At 38.3% G+C, this 26,576-nt stretch overlaps 1 protein-coding gene across 4 annotated transcripts in view; it reads left to right on the plus strand.

The window, feature by feature from the left end:
• The window catches only part of Dennd4c (DENN domain containing 4C), a 98,654-nt gene that overhangs the window by 47,721 nt on the left and 24,357 nt on the right, over nt 1-26,576 (plus strand). For 3 of the 4 annotated variants that reach the window (XM_075945740.1, XM_075945739.1, XM_075945742.1), the window contains 12 exons: nt 2,184-2,284; nt 3,236-3,454; nt 8,200-8,345; nt 10,400-10,435; nt 10,526-10,656; nt 12,250-12,382; nt 16,309-16,515; nt 17,781-17,909; nt 19,215-19,359; nt 19,603-19,749; nt 24,960-25,079; nt 25,991-26,137. In XM_075945740.1, the coding sequence (XP_075801855.1) occupies nt 2,184-2,284; nt 3,236-3,454; nt 8,200-8,345; nt 10,400-10,435; nt 10,526-10,656; nt 12,250-12,382; nt 16,309-16,515; nt 17,781-17,909; nt 19,215-19,359; nt 19,603-19,749; nt 24,960-25,079; nt 25,991-26,137 (1,661 nt within the window). The remainder of the gene's footprint in view (nt 1-2,183; nt 2,285-3,235; nt 3,455-8,199; nt 8,346-10,399; nt 10,436-10,525; nt 10,657-12,249; nt 12,383-16,308; nt 16,516-17,780; nt 17,910-19,214; nt 19,360-19,602; nt 19,750-24,959; nt 25,080-25,990; nt 26,138-26,576) is intronic. The other variant, XM_075945741.1, reaches the window with a different exon arrangement.

Raw genomic sequence — 26,576 nt, forward strand, 5'->3', positions numbered from 1 at the left:
AGCCTTAGCTACAGAGTGAGACATTGCCTCAAATAACCCCACAAAAATTTAAGTTAAAATGTGCTGAAATGGATACAGTACTGTATTTTAAAACTGTATAGCTATGGTGGCTCATTATTGTGTATATCTAGATTTATAGACAACTTGGAAGTAGTAAATCACTTTATGAATTTATATAAATCCCTCATTTCCTACACTTCTTCCCTCCTTTCCTGGGAACTGAACCCAGGGTCTGGTGTGAGTTAGGCCTGATCTCTACCACTCGGTCTCATAGGTAGCTCTAAAATTTTGTTTGTTTGTATAAGTATCACATATCCCAGACTGGCCCTAGAATTTGATCTAGCTGTGGTAGCCAGGGGTGCTCTTGAACTAATCTTTGTACCTTCCTCAAGTGCTAGGGTTATGGATGTGTGCCATACATTCAACCCAGCAGACTTTCTTTTTTTCTCTCTCTCAGTTTTTCAAGACAGGGTTTCTTTGTGTAGCTTTGGAGCCTGCTGGAACTCACTCTCTAGACCAGGCTGGCCTCAAACTCATAGAGACCTGCCTGTTTCTGTCTCCCAAGTGCTAGAATTAAAGGCATGCGCCGCCACCACCCAGTGCTTCATATCACTTATGACTATAAAAATACAAGTTTTATAGTTGATGATCCCTTGGATTAGACAGAATATAGAATGTGAACATGTGGCAATTTCTGTACATTAGGTATATTATCATTGTCATTTTAGAAGAAATTTGAGTAACAGACTTTCAAAATGACTTTGTTTCCAAAGTCTGATAGATAGTAAATGTTAGAACCAGGTTACAAACTGGTAATAGTAATCCAAATAGGCATGACAGTGTGGATTTGGGGATTTAAAAGGTAGTGTTATAGGTACTATGTGATTACATCAAGTAAAAATACTTGATCAGGGTTAAATGTGACATGCTGTTAATTTTAAAAACATGACAATTTCATAGTTGATTTGACATTTTATCTACTTATTTATAAGAAAGATCTTGCACAGGTTGGTAATGGCACATGCCTTTAAACTCAGCACTCAGGAGGCAAAGGCGGGCAGATCTCTGTGAGTTTGAGGCCAGCCTGGTCTACAAAACAACTTCCAGGATGGCCAGGACTGTTAACACAGAGAAACCGTGTCTCAAAAAACAAAACAAAAAAAGGAAGCCCTTCCTTTGTGTCCCTGACCGGCCTGGAACTTGCTCTAGAGCAGGCTATCCTTACTAAACTGGGGCGATTCTCCTTGCTTTGTTCCCTGCTGCCATCATACTCAGCTAAAGTAGGTGTCTTCCATCAGTCCCTGGAGCATGGGATTGCTACAGTGCCTTCAGTCAATTATCTTTGCAGGGAGGACACGATATTTGCCTCTGTGCTGGTGGTATTACCACCCAGGGAGTATTAGAAGTTAATTTCTACTTGGAGATTCTTGGACCATGCTGGTAATACTTGGTTGGACCTGTAATAATTGAAGGGGAAGCACCTTCTTTCCATTGAGATCTAAGCTCAGCCAACACTAGTGAGTCTTAGATTTCATACCCTACTTGGTTGTGATCAAAACAGAGGCCTTTAGAACCCAATGCTGTCTTAGAGGTCAGGTGAAGCTTTGATGTGTCTGTAGGTTTCCAGTCACTGAAGACTAAGCTATAGCATTAAAAGAAAAACTGGCACATACATGCTGAGCTGTAGAAGAGCATCTCCCAAAGCCATTGTCCCTGCTGTATTTTATGTTTCCGAAGTATAAAATTTTGGAAATTTTAGTTTTTATTTAGCTTCTATCTGCATCTTTATTTTTTTTTAATGCTTTTATGGTCGTAGACTATGTTAAATAATGTGTTTGATTTCTTCTTACACCTCTGTGAGGAATACTACGAACTAAGTGTACTTTACTTCTTTGTTAAATTCCAGCTCTTGGTTTGGGCATATAGTATTTTAGAGTTCTGTGAGTAGGCTAATGTCTCAAGTCAGTTAATTCAACCCTTAAAATATAATATTTGAACATATCTTCGGAAGTCAGATTTCAAGTCAGTGTTGTATTGTTTACTGTGGTGGTAAAGGTTGTTGGAGGCTTAGATGGAGGCAACCATCTTCAGTGTGAAAAAATGCCCCTTTTAACTTTGACATAGAATTTTGTTTAGTACAAATGAATTATAAATAACAGATTTTTAAAATTCTGGTTTAATAGATCTGATGAAAAGAAGAACATAAACTGGAAACAGCTTCCCAAAAAGCCATGCAAGAGTCTGCTTGGGACCTTGAAGAGGCTGTATCCCCAGCTCTGCTCAGGTGGGTACGATGAGGGAGTAGGACATTGGCTGCAAACACAGATGTCTCTCTTTCTTCCTTACGTTTAGTATCTTATTTCTAATAGTGTTTGTGTGTGCACGCATGTGTGTGAGACGTGCATGCACAGGTGGGTACCTGTGGAACCTGGAATAGGGTGTCAGGTTCCTTTGATACGTAAGCTTCCCAGCATGGGTAGTTGGTTCCAGTAAGAACAGTGTGCATTCTTAACCACTGACCCATCCATCTTGCTAGTCCCTTTTCACTGTTTTGAGACAGCGTCTTTGCGACCTAGTCCAAGTTGGCCTGGAACTTGTGATCTTGTGATTCTTTTGTTTCTGCCTCTCCCCTACAGTATTTTAAATGGGAGACCAAGATAAGATAGTATTAAGATAATTGTTAAATATTGCGTGCTGCTTAATTAGTTATTACATAACAGATAATGTTTAGGGTTTTTTTTTTTTTCTAAGCATTTTCTCTGTACCCTTCCCTCCTTGCTACCACCCTCGGTTCTGAGAGCTAAAAGTGACTTCAAACTCCCAATCCTTTTGTCTCTATCTCTCAAATGTTAGGGTTGCAGATGAGGTACAGGGCCAGTTTGTGGAGTTCTGGGGAGTGGACCCAGGGCTAGGTAAGCACTCTACTGTCTGAGCTATATCCCTAGCCTAGTTGTTTGTTTGTTTAGGGTTTTTTGAGACTGAATCTCAATGTTTATATGGGCTGGTTCCAGCTTGTTGTGTAGTTGAGTTACCCCAGCACTTTAGGGATGGTGAGGCAGCAAGATGTTGAGTGTGAAGCCAGATACATAGTTACATAGCTAAAATACAGAAAGACTATCTCGAAGAAGAAAAGAAAAAGGAAGGCGTGGGCCTTATTTTGACTATTATCATTCAGTCATTATACAAATAGATATCATATATGAATGCCTTGTTTTGTTTCTACTTCTGTTGTCAGTTCACCGAAAGACTCAGGAAAGTTCAGCAATTGAGATGACTCCAATTGAAGCAGATTTCTCTTGGCAAAAAAAGATGACACAACTCGAGATGGAAATCCAAGAGACATTTTTGCGATTTATGGCATCTGTTTTAAAAGGGTATAGGTCGTATCTCAGACCAATCACAGAAGCTCCTTCAAATAAAGCCACAGCTGTGGATTCATTGTTTGATCGACAGGGTAAGTGTCAGATCACATTTGCCTTCACTGAAGTCAAAGGTATTTCAGACGATGTACTGCATCCTTAGAAATTAATATTCAACTGTAAGGAATTTCCATAATCTGTAACCTACCTCTGTTAGTAGAGAATTTTTTAAATTTGTACTCATTGGTTTCCCTTAAAAATAACTCGAGGTGTTTAATTTGAAGAGCCCAATGTGTTATGTGGATTCACAATCCCAAATAGTCCATTGTCTCAGGAAGACACATTTGGGACTTGTCTTTCTTTCTTCCCTCAGTTTTGCAGTTTGTGCCGTTAAAAGACTCCTCAACAGTTATTGTACAGACTGAAGCCACCAGTTTTTATTCATTTTGAAAACTGTGACTTTGTTCCTGGAGGAAACATATAATTTTCTTAGTGATTGTATTTTTTGTTTTGTTTTGTTTTTGTTTTTTGAGACAGGGTTTCTCTGTGTGGCTCTGGCTGTCCTAGAACTCACTCTATAAAACAGGCTGGTCTCAAACGCAAAAGATCTGCCTGCCTCTGCCTCCTGAATGCTGTAATTAAAGGTATGCTCCACCATGCCAAGATGGAAGCATTCTTTCAAGTGAGTAATTTGGAGGACTCATTATAAAATGGAAAATAACTGGTATTTATTTATTTAAAAAAAAATTTTTTTTTGAAGCTGTATCTCTACAGCTTTGGAGCCTGTCCTGGAACTCACTCTATAGATCAGGCTGGATTCGAACTCATAGAGATCCACCTACATCTGCCTCCCAAGTGCTGGAATTAAAGGGGTGCACCACTACTGCCCAGCTACAGGCTAGTTTACAGTTTGGAAGCTAGGCTGAGATCAAGGTTTCTTCTGAGGCCTCTCTTTTTGGCCTATAGATGGGCTGTTTATTACCACTTTGTGTCTAAATTTCCTTCCGTAGGACACCAAAAGTATCAGAGCAAGGTCCGTCCAGTGACTCCATTTTAAATCTGTAATTGTTTTAAATGACTCTGTTTCCAAATATTGTCATATTTGAAATAATAGGAGTTAAGACATTAACATATGAGCGGTTTTTTGTTTGTTTGTTTTTTAGGCCATCTCATAAAGTATGCTTGTATACCCCACCCCCAGAAAATTAAATGTTAAAAGATTAAATGGAAGATCAAATTTAAGATTATATTCAGGCTGCTGGTAGCCTTAAGTAATAGAATATTGACTTCTATGGACAGTAGTGAGCCATTAACTAGTACAGTCTCTCCTGTCTTTCTCTCTGAGAATGACCTTGATCTGAGGTTGTATATAAACAACACAGCATTTTTGTTCTAGGGAAAGCAGACATTAAACAACAAAGGACTACAAATACTGATTACAGTGTTGATTACGTGAGAGTGCTAACTTGGTTAGAGATCTTTCCTGCAGACATAACAAGTGAAGAATCGTTAGGAACTGGATAGTAGCTTTAGCTTAACGTTTTATGCAAACAAAATCTGTATGTGTATGGGTGTTCTGTGTCATGTGGGTGGGTTGAAGAAAGAGGTCACTACCAGATGAAAGGTTTAGACCTGTGTGGCAGCGGGAAGGTTCAGCTCTGATAGACCGAACATCGAGCAGCCGTACATAGCATATTGATTGTCACACAAAGTTGTTTTTTGGGTAAATTATTCACTCATACCAAAGCCCCTAATATAATCTATATGTTTCTCTAAAGGAAGGCATAATGCCCTGCTACTTCAGTTCTTATTGTATATAGTTTGCAGTAGGTGCACCAGGAACATGTTGTGACCAAAGTCATGCGAAGCCTCTAACACCCCCTCAGAAAAACAATTCTACAAATCACAGAAAATGATCACTGTTTTCCACAATTCTTCAGGTCAAAGTACTTTCTAGAAAACAACTATTCATTCTGATGTTTACCCCAGATACAGTGAAAACTACTTATTCTAATGTTTGCCCCAGACACAGCGACTCTGTTAGATTCATACAATACCTTCACATAGGTGTTACTTAAGTTCAATAATTTTGTCTGCCCCATCCATTCCCTTCCACTCCATTTCATTTAATGTGCAATGCAAACAGGCTATCATTTCTTCTTGGTACCTTTAGAATTTCCTAGATTTACATGTATGAACTGCTATATTATTGTGTTGTTATTCAACATTTCCATCTATTTTAATTGTATCAAGAGCTGCTCTGCCTAGTAGAAATAGCATTTGAGCTACAGTGTAGTTTTAAATTTCTAGTAGCCACAACGAAAGTGTAACAACTAAGAAAAAGTAATTATAACTACATTTCCTCCAGTCTGTCCAAAACAGTATCATTTCAACATATAATCAAATATTTTAGATTATTAGTGAAACAGCCTAACATTCTTTTTTAAAAATATTTATTTATTATGGCCGGGCGGTGGTGGCGCACGCCTTTAATCCCAGCACTTGGGAGGCAGAGGCAGGAGGATCTCTTTGAGTTCGAGGCCAGCCTGGTCTACAAAGGGAGCTCCAGGACAGGCTCCAAAGCTACAGAGAAACCCTGTCTCGAAAAACCAAAAAAAAAAAAAAACGGCCATAAGAAGGTACCAGACCCCATTGCAGATGGTTGTGAGCCACCACGTGGTTGCTGGGAATTGAACTCAGGACCTTTGGAAGAGCAGGCAGTGCTCTTAACCACTGAGCCATCTCTCCAGCCCCCTAACATTCTTTATTTCCATCTTGTCTTTGAAATGCAGTATGTCTGTTATAATTGGCAGTGCAGTTCCATTAGTTGCATTTAAGGTGATGTGTTACCGTGTTAGTTACTGGAACAAACATATGGACCTTAATTATTAAAGATATAAAAATATGGCCTGTTCTAATCTCTTTTCCCTCCTTCTCACTCTTCCCCCTTTCCCTCTATCTCTTTTTCTCTCCATTTTTTTCCTTTCCCCCTTCCCTTCTCTTCCCTCTTTCCCCACTTCCCCTGTAATTTACTTATATTTTATTTAATAATTTATTTGTTGATAAGTACCTCAAGAGGGTGGGGATGAATGAGTAATACAGCATGCCAAATGCCCTAAGGCATCAAAAAAAGAAAGGCACAGAAAAAGCGACATATTAAATATTGTTAGATTATGGAGGATTATTTAAGATAGTTAAAATTTCAGTCTTTAAGAATAAATTGGCTGGGCTTGGTAGTGCTCACCTTTAATCCCAGCATTAAAGAGGTAGAGGAAAGCAAATCTGTCAGTTCAAGGGCAGCCAGTGCTGCATAGTGAGACCTTGTCTCAAAAACAGAGATATTTAGCAGTTAAGAGAGCAAACTGCTTTTGTAGAAAACCTTTGAGTTTGGTTTCCAGCACCCATGTTAGAGAATTCCAGTTCCAGGAAATACAGCACCTTCTTATGGACTCCTGGGATGCCTGCACAAATGGTGTATACACACACACACACACACACACACACACACACACACACACACACACTTCAAATAAATATATCTTTAAAACTTTTCAGAAAAATTGGTACATTGGTGATTTCAGTTTTCAGCCAATTTTCTCACCTTCTTTATTTGCCACCCTCACCAAAACCAAACCAAAGACTCGTAGTAAGTAGTAATTTAATTTTTTAAAAAGTAAACCTAACAGATATCTGTGAGCTGAGTGTTGTGGAAATTAGAGATTTAGTAATAATATTGAAAACCAGGAAGGAAAGTTTGATGAGTATAATGACTGTGAAGAAATGGAAAATTGAAATAAAAAAATGGGATCACTGAGAACCATGGTATGTAGAGCCCTGACTATTTTGTGGTTTGTACGTGTTAGTTACCTTTTCATCACTGTGACCACAGCCTCAGGAAAAACAACATATGGGCCTCTGCTAAGGCAGAACTGCAGCAGAAGAACACAGCTGAAGAAAGCTATGCTCTTGACCATCAGAGAGCACTGGGAGGCGGAGGCAGGAAAGGGCCCTTGGGCAAGATCTTTCCAGAACTGCCCCAGTCACCTGCTTCCTCCCGTGGGCCTACCTGCTAACATATTGTTTACTGTAAACTACATGGGTTAACCCACTGGGGAATGATCCGGTCACCTCTCAGTAATGCCACCAGCTGTGGACTAGGCCTCAAAACATAAGATATTACATGTGAGACTTGGTGTCCAGACCACAATAGTGATGATGAACGAGGATGTTAGGAATAAAGAGACTTTGATAAGACCCCCTGATCTTCAGTCATTGGATGAAGGAGAGGCCCCTGACTTCATTAAAACAGTGGGCTCCTAGCCAGTGGGTTGGACTGTAGCTGCACAGAAATTTTTATCACATGCAGGAATGATGGTCTGATGGCAGAGGAAGACAACTGACCCTTTAAATGTCTATTAACCCTTGGCTTAAGGGTTGTAGAGTCTCAGAAAGGAATTTTTGTTTGTTTGTTTTGTTCTGTTTTAGAGATAAGGTTTCTCTCTGGAGATCTGACTGTCTAGGAACTTGCTCTGTAGACCTGAACTCAGAATTCAGTGATCCACCTGCCTTTGCTTCAGGAGTGCTGGGACTCAAAGGCATGCCCCACTACACCGCATCTGAGAATAAGGACATGGGACTGAGGTTCCTTAGAAGATTCATAATTCAGTGAGATTAGTATCAGTGGTCTTCATAGTTGGATCAGGCAGGAAGAGCTTTACATGATTATTAGAAATTTCCATAAACGTGGATGTGTATAAAGGGAATATAATATAGATGAGTATAAAGTAGTATTTGATATATTGATTCCTCTTTAAAATTTGTTACAATTCTGTTTTTTCAGGTTTTTTGAAAAGTCGGGATCGCGCCTATACAAAATTCTATACCCTTTTATCTAAAACTCAGATCTTCATTCGTTTCATTGAAGAATGCAGTTTTGTAAGTGATAAAGATACTGGATTGGCATTTTTTGATGATTGCATTGAGAAGGTAATTTTTTTTTGATATGCTAACTTTAAGAAAAACCACTTTGGTTTAACTTTATATTAATTGGGTTTTTTAGCTCAAAGTAATCTGATGAAGACAGATGTATGTGTGTTATGTGTAACAGAACTTTTCTCTGTGGTATCTACTTGCTACTGTACTTGATTTACTTTTCTCTTTGAGCTTGTTCAGTGTTAAGAATGTATCCTCACCTTTCTAACTCTTGCTGGGTTTTTTTTGTTTATTATAGATGGATTTTTCTTTGGGCCACCAGCTCATGAAAAATGACACAGAGACTTATTAATTATGAAAGCTTGGTCTATAGCTTAGGTTTGTTCCCAAGCTCTTATAACTTAAATTAGCCCATTTCTATTCATCTACACGTTTCCAAGTGACTCATGGCTTTACCTCTCCCGAATGTCTGTTCACTCTGTGACTGGCTGGCAATTTCTTCTTCCCAAAGCTCTCTCTGTCCAGAAGTCCTGCCTATACCTCATTCCTAGCTATTGGCCATTTAGCTTTTTATTAAGCCTATCACAGTGACACATCTTCACACAGTGTAAAGAACAGTTCCACAACAGCTAAAACATCTAGTTTTAGCTAAATGAACAGGAAGCGATGAGTTTTAAAAAGCTGTGGATTCATGCATAATGGTGCACTTTGCCTTCTTTACTGTCTTTCTGAACACTTGCTAATATCTGTAGAGCTTTCTGTTATTGTTGAAGGTTTCTTTTGAGCCAATCTCTTGTGACTGGATTAGCTTTGAATTTACTGCATAACTAAGAATGACTTGAACTCCTTATCTTCCTGACTCCACATTCCAAGTGATTTCACAGTTTTTCTAAATAGATTTAGGAGCTTATTTGTTTATACAAATCATATAAGATTTGAGATTATATCCATAAGTGGTTGAATATTATGTTTTAATTTTTATTGACCTTCAGTGACTCATATGCCTTAGAAACCATGTTTGCTAAGGTTTATTTGTGAAATAATCTATTAAAGTCAAGTATGATGACACATACCTGCAATCCCACTGCTAGAGGCTAAGGAAGGAAGATGGAAAGTTCAGAGGCAGCCTACACTACACTATACAGGAAGTTCTGTGTACTTAGTGTACAAGACCAGCTGTGGCTACAGCTGTCTCAAAGAGTGAAAGAGAGGAAGGAAACAAAGGAAAGAGAACTAATGAAGAGGAATAACCTGTTGTGTAAGCCACAAGACAAACATGCTTTAATCTATGCATATGGGACGTAAAATACATTCTGAAATGTCTTTGTGTACCCCTGATATTGGGGAAAAAAGGTTTATGTTTGTATGTGTCGGTTGTATGCACACATGTAGTGGTGCACATGTGCAGAGGCCAGAGAGGGGTGTTGGGTGTCCTGTACCACTCTACCATGTTCCTTTGACATAGGGTCCCTCACTGAACCTGGTGCTGGGCTGCTGTCTCTGCTATCCTCCTCCCCACTGCACTGGGGTAACGGGCATGTGTAGCTGCCCTGCTTCTTATATGGGTGCTGGGATCCGAACTCAGGTCTTTGTGCTTGTCTAACCAGTGTTCTTAACCGTTGAATCCCTGCTCCAGCCCTGAGTTTCTTCTTTTTTTTTTTTCAGTCGAGTATTTCTAACAAGTGAACCATTTCTTCAACCCTGAATTATTATTATTTTTATTATTGTTATTATTTCTTCTTCTTCTTCTTCTTCTTCTTCTTCTTCTTCTTCTTCTTCTTCTTCTTCTTCTTCTTCTTCTACTACTACTACTACTACTACTACTACTACTACTACTACTACTACTATCAGGATTAAACATTTTTAAAAACTATTGAATTCAGGGCTGGAGAGATGACTCAGAAGTTAAGAGCACTGGCTCCTCTTTCAGAGGATTTGGGTTCAATTCCCAGCACCTATATGGCAGCTCACAACTGTCTGTAACTCCAGTCACAGGGAATCTGACACCTTCATACCAATGCGCATGAAATAAAGTTAAATAAATTATTAAAAAAAACTATTAAATTCAGTAGAGGTTTTCACTAAGAATTTTTCTTTTCCTCTTTCAGTTGTTTCCAGATAAAGGTGTAGAGAAAACAGACAAGGTATGATTTTTTTTCTTATATTGAAATGTCAAGTTTCAGAATTAGATATTGCTTATATGCACATTAATTGGAGAACATACTTATTTTCAGGTTGATTTGGATTCAGCAGAAGACACCAGATTGATAGAGCTAGATGATTCACAGAAAAGTGAACACACTGTATTTATAATGCCCCCGGAGCCACCTCCTGATGATGGAAGTCACTTGTCACCTCAATACAGGTAGCATGAACTTTTTAAGAGCTACTTGGACATAGTTAATTTTAGTTTTTGCCATTACTAAGAGATGCACTTAGTAATGTGTGTAGGGAATTTCTATGTGGATGCTCTAACATTCTATGGAGTTGCCACCAGGCATTACAGCATAGGACGAGCGTCTTCTCAGAAGGGAAGTCAGACGTTAATATCATTCACTTAAGTGTTTCACCATATTTTAGTCTTTAGAGTTTCTGAAGAAAAAGTTTTGGTTTAGTTTGGGTTTTTTGTTTGGATTTGTTTGTTTGTTTTTAAGATTTCTCTACTAACTTTAGTTTTAAACCTGTAAAATTTTTGAGGTAGTGAGATAAAGAAAACATGAAAGTAGAGGGCTAGGGATCATTCTGTGTTTAAGGAAAACCTAACAGATAGGATTTAGATGAGAATCTCTTCAGAAATTACAATGAATTTGTTTTTATTTTATAATCATCATGGTACATAGTTTAATAAACTTAAATGAAATGAGAAATCTAACGTGGTTTTTGTAATAATCTTTGTTTTATTATTAACTTCAGATATGTGTGTATATTGTAAAGATGAGTTCCTTTTCTTTGTAACCTTTTGCCTTTAATGACAGGTCTTATTATTCTGTGCTATCAAATTTTTTCCTGCTTTATGATTTTAATGACCACATTGTATGCAGTTACTGTAATGAATTTACCTTGTTTCCTGTAGATTTGTTCATAATTCTTTGTATTTTTGCATACATGTTTTTTTTGTTTGTTTGAGGCTATATTTCTGTAATAATTCTCTAAAGAAAAGTCAGGGACCTTTGTAAATAGACTGTAATCTCAATAGGGCTAAGTGAGACTGAGTTATACCTGTAATTGAGTGTCTTAATCAAATGCTAGTTTGATTTGATGCCAAAAAAGAATTCATTTTTATTTTGACTTGTGTGGTTGAGGCTTTTAGCTCTGACACATAAGGCACAATCAAGTAGGGAAAGGTAATTTTTCCTAGAAGAAAATTTGCCAAAGTAAATCAAACAGTTTCCAAGGAGATTCAGTCATACAAGAAAAAACAAAGCCAGGCGGTGGTGGCGCACGCCTTTAATCCCAGCACTCGGGAGGCAGAGGCAGGCGGATCTCTCTGAGTTCGAGACCAGCCTGGTCTACAAGAGCTAGTTCCAGGACAGGCTCCAAAACCACAGAGAAACCCTGTTTCGAAAAAACCAAAAAAAAAAAAAAAAACTTACATAAACTAATGTCTTAAAGACAACCTTGATTATAAAATATACTAGCTGGTATTTCAAATATAATTAAACTTGAGCATATGGATTTTATTTAAAGAGTTATGAATTTCCCTTTTTAAGTAAGAAGTCAGAGATATTTCTTTTCGGAAACTGGTTGAAAATAACAAACAGGTGGGAGCAGTTAGAGTTTCATATAGAACATTCTGTAGCTTCTAGCTGTCGTTTCTCATATTTTGAAACAAATTGTAAGGAGTTTTCAAGAATATTTATTGGCTATTTGAGGTTAAGAAAATCTTACCCAAATACTGAGTGGTTGAAGAAATTGGTGGATTTTAAATCAGCAGTTCTGTTTTTGATTTTTATTTTAGTTACACATGCTTTCCAATATTGGATCGTAAGCTTTTTGACAGCCCACAAGAGCTGAAACTGTGCTTCAGTAGACATCCTCCTGGGAGCAGCATCACAAACAGTCCTGCTCTTATGGCTAAAAGAACCAAACAGGTCAGATCCTCCTTACCCATCTTTTCCTTGTTCAGTGAAAATGTAAAACGTGTGTGTGACATGCAGCTTGTGGTATAGAATCCTCAGCAGCCCTTGGAAGGCCCCCTGTGGCTGTCATGAGTTAAACTCTATTTCTTGTATTCTACTTGAAATTAAAGCTGAAGTTTAAAACACTCATTTATATTTAAAAGTAGTTTTGGGAACCAAACTTGACTTAAGAAAACAATATAACTTTTCTGGACATGGTAGCACACACTTTGAATCCCAGTACTCAGGAAGCAAAGACTGGAGGGTCACTATGAGTTTGAGGTCAGCCTGGTCTATACAGTGAGTTCCAGGCCAGCCAGCACTACATAGTGAGACCCTGTCTCAAAAATTAAAAGAAATAAAATAGAAGGTATATAACAGCCTGACAGTGGTGGCACATGCCTTCCTTTAATCCCCGTTCTGGGAGGCAGAGACAGACAGATATCTGAGTTCCAGGTCTCCCCACACACACCTTTATTGTGATGTAATCCTTATACCTCACAGTTTACCCACTTAAAGGGCATATAATTCAGTAGCTTCTCTTCCACTCTGGGACTCAAGGTTGTGCAGCCACCACATCAGTTAATTTTAGAGATGCAATAACTCATAACTCCAGAAGAAAAGTCCACATCCTTTAGCCATTAGCCACTGCAGCCTTTCTCATAAAACCCTCTGTAATCATTAGTCTGTTTTCTGCCCCTACGGGTGCAATATATTTATTCTAGGCATTTCATAAAGTAGAATAATGCAGTGTTTCGTTGTGATTGTCTTCTTTAACTTAGTATCATCTTTTCGTCCTCCAACATGCATTAGTGTTTCATTTTGACTGAATAATATTCCATTGCATGCATATAGTAGTTTATCTGTTCATATGCATGCAACAGTTCTTATTGTTGGCTACTGTGAATAATGTTGATGTAAGTATATATATATATATGTGGTTACCAAGTTGATGTTTGTTTTCCTGTCTTTCTAGTCTATCTAATAGTAGAGCTGTTATATTTATTAAATGATAATTCTCTGTTGAATCTTTTAAGGAAATGCTAAGCTGTTTTCCAGAATGACTACACTATTTTACATTTTCATTAACATTGTGCAAGGGTTCTGATGTAACATGGAGGGGGGGCCTGCTTGTTGTTTCTGTCCTCCCACCAGGTACCCCACAACTGTTTAGCCCCAAAGAAAAATCACAAATAGGTCTCTATAAGTTATAAAGCTGATTGGCCCATTAGCTCTAGCCTCTCACTGGCTAACTCTCACATCTTGATTAACCCATTTTTCTGATCTATGTTAGCCATGTGGCTCAGTACCTTTTTTCAGTGGGCAGCTCACATCCTGCTGCTTCCGTGGTCTGGGCAGCAGTGGCAGGAATCAGCTTCCTCCTTCCCAGAATTCTCCTGTTCTTGTTACATCATTTCTACTTCCTGTCTGGTTTTCCCACCTATATTTTCTGCCTGGCCAATCAGCGTTTATTTATAACATGGTTGACAGAATACAGACAATTCTCCCGAATACCATTCTGATATTACCATTTCATTTTTAGTTCTTATTTTTTGCCTTTTAACAATTACTGCTATCTGGTGAATATGAAGTGATACTTCACTGTAGCTTTGATTTGTATTTCCTTTGTGTTTTATGTACAGTACAGCAAATTCTACATAAAGGGGAGTTAAACACAGGACCTAGATAGATATCTTACTTTACTGCAGCATCTGATATAGAAATAAGGGATTAAGCTATGATGAGATGTATTAAAATAATGTCCTTTATACACTGATATTTTGAGGTCCTTCAGAATAAGTTGAAATTATGACAGTTCTTCTGCGCAGCCTCCTGAGTATTGGGACTACAGGTATAAACCACAGTGTCTAGCCTTGGACCAGTTATTTTTAAACCTACTGCATGAGAGAATCAATGTAGACAATAAACTCAGAAGGGAGAATTAAGTGGAAATCCGACAAGAAATACTCTAGGGCATCTTAATTGTTAGTAGTGAGAAGAATGAGAAGAATACTGCTTCAGACTCAAGGAGGCCTGAGAAAAGGAAGGTACCTGCTGTGCAAGCCTGAGGGCCTGAGCTTGTCCCATAGGCGATCTAAAGGCGGAAAGAAGAAATGGTTCTACAGCATTGTTCTCTGACCCCTGCATGTGAGCATAGCCCGTGTACATACGTACGCCCATTTTACACACACACACACACACACACACACACACACACACACACACACATACACACACACGCATGCACGCATGGTGTGCACTAAAAAGTTAGGAGTATAGAACCAGACACCGTGGTGCATGCCTGTAATCCCAGCATTTGGAAGCAGGAAGATAAGGAGTTAAAATGGATATCATACACTTGCCAACAGATAGTGTAGAATAGTGTAAAATGTTACTGTAAACTCAAGTTTCTTAAACTTTTTTCACTTATAATCCCTTTTTACCTGAGAATTTTTTTTAAATATTTATTTATTTATTATGTATACAATATTCTGTCTGTGTGTGTCTGCAGGCCAGAAGAGGGCACTAAATCTCATTACAGATGGTTGTGAGCCACCATGTGGTTGCTGGGAATTGAACTCATGACCTTTGGAAGAGCAGGCAATGCTCTTAACAACTGAGCCATCTCTCTAGCCCCCAACCTGAGAATTTTTTATGTGATTCCAGGCAGCATAAATTTTTTTAAAATAATAATATAATTATATATGTAATTTTACTTTATGTTAGCAACCAGAACAAATTTGCATACGAATGAGACGAATGTCCTTGTTCATTTTTACATGCAGAATCAAATCTAGACAGAATATACAGCATGTTCAGTGTTTTCCAAAGTTGATCAGTACTTTGATTTTATACTTCAGTGCTGAAAATACCACTTTACATAAATATATAGTACAAAATAACAAAAATATGTTTAGGACCAGTTATTGGAAATTCTGTCCTAATCCTAAGCGAAGTCAAGCAGTGACTTTTTGTTTTTAAAATAAAACTCAGATCAGCAGTCCATACTTTTAAAAGTAAAACATTCTGATGCAATACAGTCCAAAAGTAAAATTGGATGTACCTCAGTAGGTGAAATGTTCAGTCTGCAAGCATGAGGACCCGAGTTCTGGCCTCAAAGCCCACGTAAAGAGCCAGATGGGGTGGTGCACCCTTGTAATGTCATTACTGGGGAGGTAAAGACAAGAGAATCCGTGGAGCTTATTGGTCAGCCATCCTTGTCTAATCAGAGAGGCCCAGGCTAATGGGAAAACGTACCAAAAAATAAAAAGCAGGGTGGATAATACATGAGAAGTGATACCAGAGGTTGACCTCTGGCCTTCACAGACATGTGCACACAAATATGAACATGTGTCCAAAAAAAAAAAATCCTTGCTTGATGTTTACATTCTGAGGAATTGTCATAGGGAAATATTAATTTTTTTTCTTTCTGCAATTGGGCCATTGTGTTTTTATAAGAACAAGGAACTACATGTGTTATAAAAATACTAGATTCCTAACATTAAACTGTACTGAATAAACAGTAAAGGCATTTAGACACACCTGTTGGCATTTTTGATGTGATAGCATGTCTGGTGCAGACACATGATGGAGACATGGAGTCTTTATAATCTGATTTTGAATTACTCTTTGGTCATTGTGTACCCAGACAGTTTACCATTGCCATGGTTTTCATGTCTCTCAGATTTACTTACACAACTCCCATTTAGGGTTATGTCCTCAGTTTAAGAAGCTGGGCTATAAACCAAAGTTCATGGAATCATATGGTACAGAACTAAAACTATGAAATGTTTCATTTTTAAAATCTAAGTTTACATTAAAATTTTCCCTTTTTTTCTTCTTCATTCATATAATGAAATGGGTTTTGATGAATACAGTGATATTTACTCTCTTTATAGGAGATAAAAACAGCTCATAAGTTGGCGAAGAGATGTTATATGAATCCACTACAATGGGCCAAGTGTCTTTTCAGTCACTGTTACAGCTTGTGGTTTATCTGTCTCCCTGCCTATGTTAGAGTTTCTCACCCTAAGGTCAGAGCGCTCCAGCAGGCATACGATGTGCTTATAAAGATGAGGAAGACAGATGTGGATCCACTGGATGAGGCAAGTACAAGACAAGCTGTTACCGTTTTTCTTTTTTTGCAATGTAGTGGATGAATTGAGGGCCTTGCTTGTGCTTGACAAGTGTGATATATCCCTCGCCCATGCTGATACATGTTGTTTTGTAATTTTAAGTGTTTGAGTCTGCCAGTTATGGTGATACACGATTATAATCCTAGCGCCTGTGAGGCTGAGGCAAGAGATTGTCCTAGCTCTCAGGCTGGCATATCCTGGACTACGGAGCAACATCCAATCTTAAAAATAAAAAACAAAAAGGAAGGTAGGAAAGTTAGTTAATTTAGCTCTTAGTCAGCCAGGCATGGTGACACACGCTTTTAATCCCAGCACTAGGGAGGCAGAGCAGATGGATCTCTGTGAGTTCTAGGCCAGCGTGGTCTGCAGAGTAAGTTCCAGGCCAGCCAGGACTGTTACACAGAGAAACCCTGACTTGAAAAGTGAGAAAACAAAGAAAAAAATTAGCTCTTAGTCATTTTAAGACATGCCCAGGGGCTGGAGAGATGGCTCAGTGGTTAAGAGCATTGCCTGCTCTTCCAAAGGTCCTGAGTTCAATTCCCGGCAACCACATGGTGGCTCACAACCATCTGTAATCAGGTCTGGTGCCCTCTTGTGGCCTGCAGACATACACACAGACAGAATATTGTATGCATAATAAATAAATTTAAAAAAAAAGACATGCCCAATCATTTTCATGAAGCAGTTATGATAAAATTATCATTCTGTTTCATGGTTCTAATACATATTGTTTGTTCAGAATATTTGTTACTGAAATCCCTTTCCTATGCTTCTGTCTTTTGACATTAATTTACAAATCCCACCTGCTAAACAGCCATCCTGAAATTCCTGTTCCTTTAGCATAGAACGTAAAGCATACTGATTGGGACAAAGGATATTTTAACCATATATTTGGTTTTAGAAATGATTTTTTTTACATTATGGAGAATATTGATCATTTTTTTTATAGATTTATTTTCTCCAAAAGATGAGATGTGCCTGAAATAGTTAATACTGTTAATTATTATCTATTAGGTTGAATAGGATTTGTTATTTTATTTTATTTGTTTATTTGTTTTCTAAGACAGGAGTATTTTGAAACCCAGGCTATCCTGGAAGTCCCTATTTATGGGAGAATGGTCCTGAACTCCTCCCACATAACCACCACACCTGGTTACATAGTGTCTTTAAATTCTCTGTAAGTCTAAGTAAACAAATAATGCTAAAGACTAATGCTTTGCTGTTCCTCTTGGTAGGTGTGCTATCGAGTGGTGATGCAGCTTTGCGGACTTTGGGTTCATCCTGTGCTAGCAGTGAGAGTCTTATTCGAAATGAAAACTGCTAGAATAAAACCAAATGCTATTACTTATGGCTATTATAATAAGGTAAGTTGTAGTAATGCTAGGCAGGGCACTATATTTTATTTATTTTTTAATTTTTATTTTTCCATTCAAAATTTACACTTCCTCCCCTCCTCCCATTCCCTTCCTGCTCTCTCCCTCCCCCTCCCTGCTTAAGAGAGGGCAGGAACCCCTGCCCTGTGGGAAGTCCAAGGGCCTCCCCCCTACATCCAGGCCTAGGAAGCTGTGCTTATTATTATTTGTTAAACTTCACTTAAGAAGAGGTTATTCTCCCATCTTCATCAACAGAAATTGTATAAATTGTAAATAATATGTTTTGAAATGTGTATTTATTTTGGAATGTCTCCTTCAAGCTAATTAACATTTATATTATCATTTACTAATTTTTGTGATGAGAACACTTAAAATCTATTCTTACCAACTTTCAAAATGAATATATTATTAACTGTAGTTGCCATGTTGACAATAGGTCTCTTAAATTTATCCCTCCTGTCTAACCGTGGCCCAGTATCTTTACTGCTCCCCACTCCTGCCCCGTGTGCATCACTACTTGTGAGTTCACCTCTTTGATTCTGTGTGAAAGGCAAGATCCTGTTTTACCTAACATAATGTCCTCAGGGTTTCTCTGGTTTATTGTGAAAAGATTTAGGTTTTTTCTTTTTCTTTTTTTTAAGCTTAGTGTTTAATTGCATATATATGCTCCATTCTCTTTATCCATTCCTGGACATTAGGTTGGTTCTATATCTTGGCTACAGTGAACTTGGGAGTATGGCTGCCCATGTGAAATACTGATTTCACTTCCTGTGGATATATACTCAGTAGCTTAAGGGGTTTGTGCTTGTTGTTGTTGTTTGGTTTGGTGTTTTTCGAGACAGGGTTTCTCTGTGTAGGTTTGGAGCCTGTCCTGGAACTAGCTCTTGTAGACCAGGCTGGCCTCACACTCATGGAGATCCGCCTGCCTCTGCCTGTCAAGTGCTGGGATTAAAGGCGTGCGCCACCACCACTTGGCCAGTTTTTAGCTTTTAAGGAACTCTCATACTGTTTTCCTTTCTGGGTTTACTAATTGATGCTCCCATGGTGCAACATTCTCTTTTCTCCACATAGTCATTCTCTTAAACTTAATTTTTTTTAAAAATTTAATTTATTTTAAATTTTTAATATTTATTTGTGTGGTGGTTAGAAGACAACTTTTGGTTCTTTCCTCCGACTTAGGGTTCTGGGTTATCAGGCATGAGGCACGTACAGAGTATGCTTGTGCCCACTGTGGCAGCTCACTGGCCCTAAATAACTTTTTTTTTTTTTTAATTTTAACTTTTCTTTTACCTTTAGGTAGTTTTGGAGAGCCCATGGCCCAGCAGTACTCGCAGTGGTATTTTCTTATGGACGAAAGTACGGAATGTTGTACATGGTTTGGCCCAATTTAGGCAGCCACTTAAAAAGACTGGGCAAAAATCACAGGTCTTTTCAGTATCAGGTAACACATATGATTGGAAAGCTATTTTTACTATAGGTTTACAGACATGAAGTTTTAATTTTATGAAGTAGAAAGCTCAATTCTGTTTGATATTTTCATTTATAACTAAAGATAGATTTCCTTATGTTTTGGTCACAGAAATCTGCAAAGTGTTGTGTAATTATAAATTAACTTGGGCCATTCGTGTGTAGTTTCAGCAGTACCAGTACATGAATTATTGAACTACATTGTCCTTATCTTTAGCTCCCCAGAATGCTGCAGGTGGAAGTGATGGGGACACAGTGAGCCATGGCAGTGTGGATAGTTGTAACGATGCTAACAGTGGGGAGCACACAGTCTTTGTCAAAGACTTAATCAGCCTTGATTCCATTGACAATCACTCTAGCACAGGTACTAAAATCTGTATTTTACTAACCTTTCATTTACTACTGTGTAAATGTTTCTTTTTCAAAAAAAAAAAAACCCAAACTATTTTCATAAAGGGAATGCTTTGAAAGTAGTATATATTGCTGAGAGGCTTACCCTTCTGCACTTACTTCCTGCAGTTTCAAACTGACTTTGGGGTGCAGTGTACATTGCGCTAGCATGGTATGCTTATATTTGTTCATCCTAAGTTTATGAAATTGTCTGAGACAGTTGACAGGGATCACAACTTAGTATATGTGAACATTACTGACACAATTTATAAATCTCTTTTTCATTAAGTTGAAATTTTAACTTACAATTTTGAAATTATGGGTGCCTGAAAAGGGAAGAAAATAAGTCATTTTGAAAAAGGATGTGTGCATTTAGGACTTCTGTTTGTAGAAGTAGAAGCAGCTTACATGTGTATAGCCATAGGCACAACCTCTGTGTTGAAGTCAGAGTGGCTGTATTGAGAGCCCACTGGGCGGTGTATGTGCTGCACATCCTCCTGTGTGTGTTGTCTGGTCGCTGGTATCCCAGGCCTCCTTAAGAATCCAGTCTAGTTCCTGTGCTCCCTCTGATGACCTTGTCTCAATGACTGAAGTTTCCTTTTCTCTGCTCTTTGTTGCTCTGCTTTTTACTCTGTGCTGTTTCTTGGTGCTGCATTTGTCCTGGGCTGTCAAGGTGTGGGGCAAACAGACTTTTGTGAACTGAAGCTATGGATACACGTGTGCTTTAATTCTACCCTTGAATGTTAACCACTTCAGGTAATTTCCCATTTATTAGGTTAAAGTTTGCTGACATTCAAGGGTGGGGGAAAGAGGCTTACTTGATTGTATTTTTTAAGTTTATATTTTAAGGGACAGTTTTAAGTTTCTTGGCTTTTCTTTAGATAAGGGTAGCCATATATAGACTTTCAAAAATCTCCATGTAACAACTTTTGACCAGTTTACAAACATTTGTTATCTTATTTGGAAATAAAGTATGTTTTGCTGTAATGATAATTTTAAGAGTTGTTTAAGTATCGTTGCATGAAATGGTATCATGGGTTTGAAAGGATCCATTTTTCAGTTGTTTGAGGCACTTACTTCTTTCCACAAGTCTGCTAAGCTTTTGTGCCTGAAACTGCCTTGCTACAATTACAGAAGTGTTTGTGCACCACTGAAGACAACATGCGTCTGGACATTGCCATCCTGTTAGTAATTAACCTTTTCAACCCTGTTTGTAACTTAACAAGAAACTTTTATAGGACTTTTTTTTTTAAGATTTTGTTTTATTTTATGTACATGGGTGTTTGTCTGCGTGTTTTATGTGTGCACTGTGTGTGTGCCTGGTGTCTTGAGGAGGCAGAAGAGAGTCTGGAGTTACTGAGCTACTGTGTAGGTGCTGGATCTTCGGCAAGAGCAGGAAGTGCTCTCAACTGCTGATCCTCTTTCTTGCCTACCTCCCCCTGTGACTTTTGTTTTAAAGCTATCTTGTTTCATCTTTTATTTTTCCTGATACTTTGTTATATTAAATTTTCATTTGTTATTTTATTGTGTATATTATTTGGACAAAATAATGTTTCTCATGATATTTTCATATGAATATATAAAGTTATTTTAAAGTTAGCTTTATTTATAAAGAAGGCTAAGTATGTAATTTTGATATAAATTCAGTTTATGAGGAATACTAATGAAAGGAGATACATCTTCATCTTTCCTAATTCCTCAGGTTTTTAAAATTATAAAGGCAACTTAATCTTTTACTGAAAACAGAAACAAAAACAATATCCTAGTATTTTCTCTAGCAATTACAGTAGTTAGGATGGTGCTATAAAACCTTTTCATACATTTTTAGCTTTGTTGTTTTATTTTGTATGTGTAGATGTTTTTTTTTAAATAAAGATTTATTTACTTATATATACAATATTTTGCCTACATATATCCCTATAGGCCAGTAGAGGGCACCAGATCTTATTAAAGATGGCTGTGAGCCACCATGTGGTTGCTGGGAATTGAACTCAGGACCTCTGGAAGAACAGTCAGTGCTCTTAACCTCTGAGCCATCTCTCCAGCCCCCTGTGTAGATGTTTTCTGCATGTTTGTCTGTGCATCACATGTATGCCTGCACCCCCCGAGGCCAAAAGAGGGCATCAAATTTCCTGACACTGGCCATGTGGATGCTGGGAATTAAAACTGGGTCTTGTGAAAGAACAACAGTGCTCTTTACTGCCCGTTAGCTGAATTTCTAATGACTACACAGTAGATACTAAATGGCCAGTGGCCATGTGTCCTAGGGTTTCTAGTGGAGCCATATAACACTTGGAGTCTTCAGCAGCATGTTGCCTGCACTCATTTCTTTAAGCATTATCTTGTGGAATCTTTCCACTTTGTGCCCACACAGAGGCACTGAGCTTCTCAGGATTCCTGGTTTTACTCTTTCCTAGTCTGTCCAATTCATGACACCATATTTCAACAACAGACTTTCTAAGGAAGCCAACCAAAAAAAAAATATTGTTTGTTTGGTCTGGGGTTGGGTGGGGATTGGTGGATATAGGCAGTGTGCCATCGCACTAGTGTGGAGGACAACTTGTGTGTGTTGATTCTCTCCTTCCACCATGTGAGTCCTGTTTATCAGCGCTGAAGTTAGTGATTCTCAATTGCAGTGACTCCAGTACCCAGTCCCTTCTCCTTAGTCACCTTTTACCTCGGTGTTTCTTTCTGACAATCTCATGTAGCTCCGGCTAGTCTAGTCTGGAACTCATAGAGATCTACCTGTCTCTGCCCCCTAGCGCTGGGATTAAAGGTGATCACCATACTTGGTTGATCAGTATTTATTGGTTGTGACTTGTTAACCTTGTTGGAAGATCCATTTTGTTTTGTAGAATGTTCTATAGTTGGTGTTTTATATTTCCTTTTGGTTAGCTTAGGTTCTCAATATCCATTCGTGTGCTGCATATGTGAGGTTTTGTGCCTATCTGCCCTTCATAAGTAGTGTTAATTTTGGTCCCTTGATATCCATGTGGTCTAGTTTCTCTGTGTAAATATCTTACCTCATTTAGATCATAAGCTATTTTAAGGGGACTGGGTAAACTATGAGACTATGTAGTAATATCTTCTTTTTTTAATCATACTTTTTAAAATTAGCATCCATTGATGATGTTCTCTGAACCAGTCTTTACTATGGTAATTACAACTTGGTGATTTTACTCCTGTGTTTAGAAGATGGCATTCTAATATTTTCAGGACAGTCTGTTCTCTTTTTTTCTTATCATCAGCCTGGGTTTATTGATTGCTGTATTACCCATTCTCAGATCACCTCAGGGTTGGCTCAGTGGGTGTTCCTTTAGATTTGGTTATTATGCCTATTAGGTGTGTGTTATAGTTCCTTCTGGGGCAACAAACCCTCTGTCTCATTTTTGTACCTCCCTTGCTCAGCTCAGGAATTATTCTTCTCTCCCTTGCCCCAGCAACCCCCAAGTTGTGTTAGTTCAAGTCCGGATCTCGTTGTGCTTGCTGCTGCACCAGGTGTTGTGGCACTGCTTTCAGACTGTCCAGCCCAGGACTGCAAACATCACATGCAGATGTTTTCAAATGTCTCTGATTCCAAATCAGTGCCACAGGATTTTTTTTAACCTTCGGTTATTTCTTTTCTTTCTTTTTTAATTGGTGGGGGCTGGTAGTGGTCGAGTGTTTGCTTTGCATACACTGTGCTCTGAATTTAGCTCCAAGTATCACACACAGAAAACCTATGTTCTCCCATGCTGAAATCCTTGTTTCCTGATTCATTACATCTAGTTGTTTGCTCAGTCCTATAGCATTCATAAAGCAGCTTCGAGGATGGGGGAGAGGTTGGGTTGGGTGTGATAAAGATACATTGTTCACAAGTATGAAGTTGTCAAAGAATAGATTTTAAAATATCAAATGATTTTTCACATTCACTCTACCCCCCCCCCCCCCCACACACACACACTGGTAGGAAACAGACCTACTTGGCTTTCCATATTTAGAATGTGAATGGACTCCAAGTATAGTTTTTTTTAAATCTTTTTTTAAATATATTTATTTATTTATTATGTATACAATATTCTTTCTGTGTGTATGCCTGAAGGCCAGAAGAGGGCACCAGACCTCATTACAGATGGTTGTGAGCCACCATGTGGTTGCTGGGATTTGAACTCAGGACCTTTGGAAGAGCAGACAATGCTCTTAACTGCTGAGCCATCTCTCCAGCCCCCTTCAAGTATAGTTTTTAAAGGCTAAATTTGAAGTTAGGTACAGGTGACACCTGTAGGCCAGATGGCAGCAGAAGGATCAGGAGTTCAAGGCAAGGCTCAGCTACATATGGAATTTGAGGCTAACATGGGCTATAGGAGACACTGTCAAAAGACACAAAGTTCAATACAGGGAATGGCAAGGTGACACACTCGGTAAAGAGATACTTGCTGCTAAGTCTTATGACCTGAGTTCAATCTTTGGGACCATATGGCAAAAAGAATCAACTTCCGAATTGTTGTCCTGATCCCCACATATGCACCACCCCCAATGCATGTTAAAAGATATGTAATTTTAAAACCTTCAGTTCGAAAGTTATGTAGATTACCCTTCTTTTGACCCATATAGTACGTTTATGTTATTTCAGGTATAGTATTAGTTGGCTGTATCAGTTTTTATTTGCATCGCTTTTAGAGCCCCCCAATTTTGTTGACTCAACTTTTTAAATATGTAGAAATGTATTAAAAATAAAATCAGCTCAGGAAACCATACTTTAGGAAGTTTTCTCTTTGTTAAAAAAAATCTGTTTTTCTCTACCCTTTGTAGATAAACTTTTATTGTTTTCTTAAAGTAAAAATTTTATTGCCTTTTCTAAATTTCTTTTGCAAAAGTAGCTCAGTTTTTTTTTTTTTATCTTACCAAAAAGTAAATAAATAAAATAAAGAAGACAATATGCTATAGACCCTCTTCATAAGAGAGTTAAACTGCTTGTCCAAATTGCTTTTAATTTTTAGGTGAGGAAGAGAAGGTCTGGTACTTTCAACTGTAGAACTGTCTTCAGTATGTCCTGCTCTTCTCAGCATTGTTTATCATTATTTTTGAAATGTGTCTTGTGAGAGTTATTTTTATTTTATTTATTTATTTTTTTCTGTTGAGTTTAATTGTATAGATTTGTGCCATTTTCTGTTTATAGCTGTCTTTTAAACATCTTTTAAACAGGCGGTCAGTCTGACCAAGGCTATGGGTCCAAGGATGAGCTAGTAAAGGAAGATGCAGAGGTTCATGCACCCGAAGAGCATGTGCCACAAGAACTGGCTGCCACAGAGCTGCACATCGAAGGCACGTGCTGATGCTTGTGAGCTTTGTGTAGAAGCACGCTCAGATTGTTTTATCATACTTGATAATTTCAGCAGTAATTAAGAACTTAAGACCTACTTCCTAAAGTAGACTTTGATAATCTCTAAGGTTTAGATTTTAGCAGACTTCAGAAAGTTTGTAGATCATCCTTAATTTTGCAAAAAGTGCTATCTATTGGGTAATTTTTGGCAAAACTAGGACTAAATTTTGTCCTATTTTAATCTTGAGCTGCTGTTTCTCCTTCGTCTGTCTTCAGAGTGCTGGGACAACATGCATATGCCAGTCACTATGCCCAGCAAACAATAAGACCAAACTTCTGAGCTGTCAAAACTGACGCTTCCTGTTCTTTTCCCTCCCAACTCTGGAACTGAGGGTTATCCCCAGTCTTAGAAGGCAAACCCTTTGCATTCTCAGGCCATGGGTTCCTTTGAATTCCGCATCCCTGCTACCTCCCCACCCCAGACAGAGTTTCTCTGTGTAACAGCCCTGGCTTTCCTAGAACTCACTTTATAGACCAGGCTGGCCTTGAACTCACAGAGATCGACCTGCCTCAGCCTCTCAAGTGCTGGGATTAAAGCCATGTGCCACTGCATCCAGCTGTAGCAGTTATTTTGTGCTCCAGCGTTATAAATAAGCTACTTGACAACGGAAGAAAGAGAAGTCAAGGGCTTACTTGATTTACTTAGAAATGTTCAAGTCCCTATTATTGAGTAAACAGTCGGTCAGTACTCTTAGTATTTATGGCATAAAATAAGCCAGATAGAGTAAGTCAGTGAAGAATAGTGATGTCTTCATCCTACTTGAAGAGAGACTACATCCATTTATAAAAATCTCTGGTTTCTGATAATTATTGTCAGAGTAGGCATGGTAACATTGAAATATTTTTTTTCCAGAGGCGTGTGATGTGTCTGACATTGTCTCAAAACAATCACAGCCTAGTCCAGAAGCTCAGAGTCCTACTGAGCCTCCTGCATGGGGCAGCAGTATTGTGAAAGTTCCATCTGGGTTATTTGACACCAACATCAGGACAAGTAGTAATGGTAAGTAGAAAGTGACCTCCACCACTTGGGAGACAGAGTCTCACCTTGCAGTCAAGATGAGTTTCTCCACCATGCTCAGCTACAGTGTCTTTAATGATACTAATTTTGCTTGTTTATTATAATGGGCACACTAGGAAGCCATTAATGAGCCTGAATTCTATAAGTGGGCTAAAATTAAAGTTAAAATCTGTGACTCAAAGGAACAGTTGAGAGCCTTGCATGGTGGCACACATGAACAAAAGTAATATGGAGTGATAATTTAAAGTAGATATGAGAAAATATGTAAGTTATATGAAAATGTTATATAGGGGAATTGAGCCTTGGTGTGTTTTAGTTGTCTCCTGTTTTAACTTTGAAGGATAGGTATGAAGTATGTTTGTTAACTCAGTGTGCTTTTCTTGCTGTACTGCCTGGTCTTTTTGGTCATTCTTTTTCGTTA

This window comes from Microtus pennsylvanicus, chromosome 13 (assembly GCF_037038515.1).
Source record: "Microtus pennsylvanicus isolate mMicPen1 chromosome 13, mMicPen1.hap1, whole genome shotgun sequence".
NCBI classification, from domain to species: Eukaryota; Metazoa; Chordata; class Mammalia; order Rodentia; family Cricetidae; genus Microtus; species Microtus pennsylvanicus.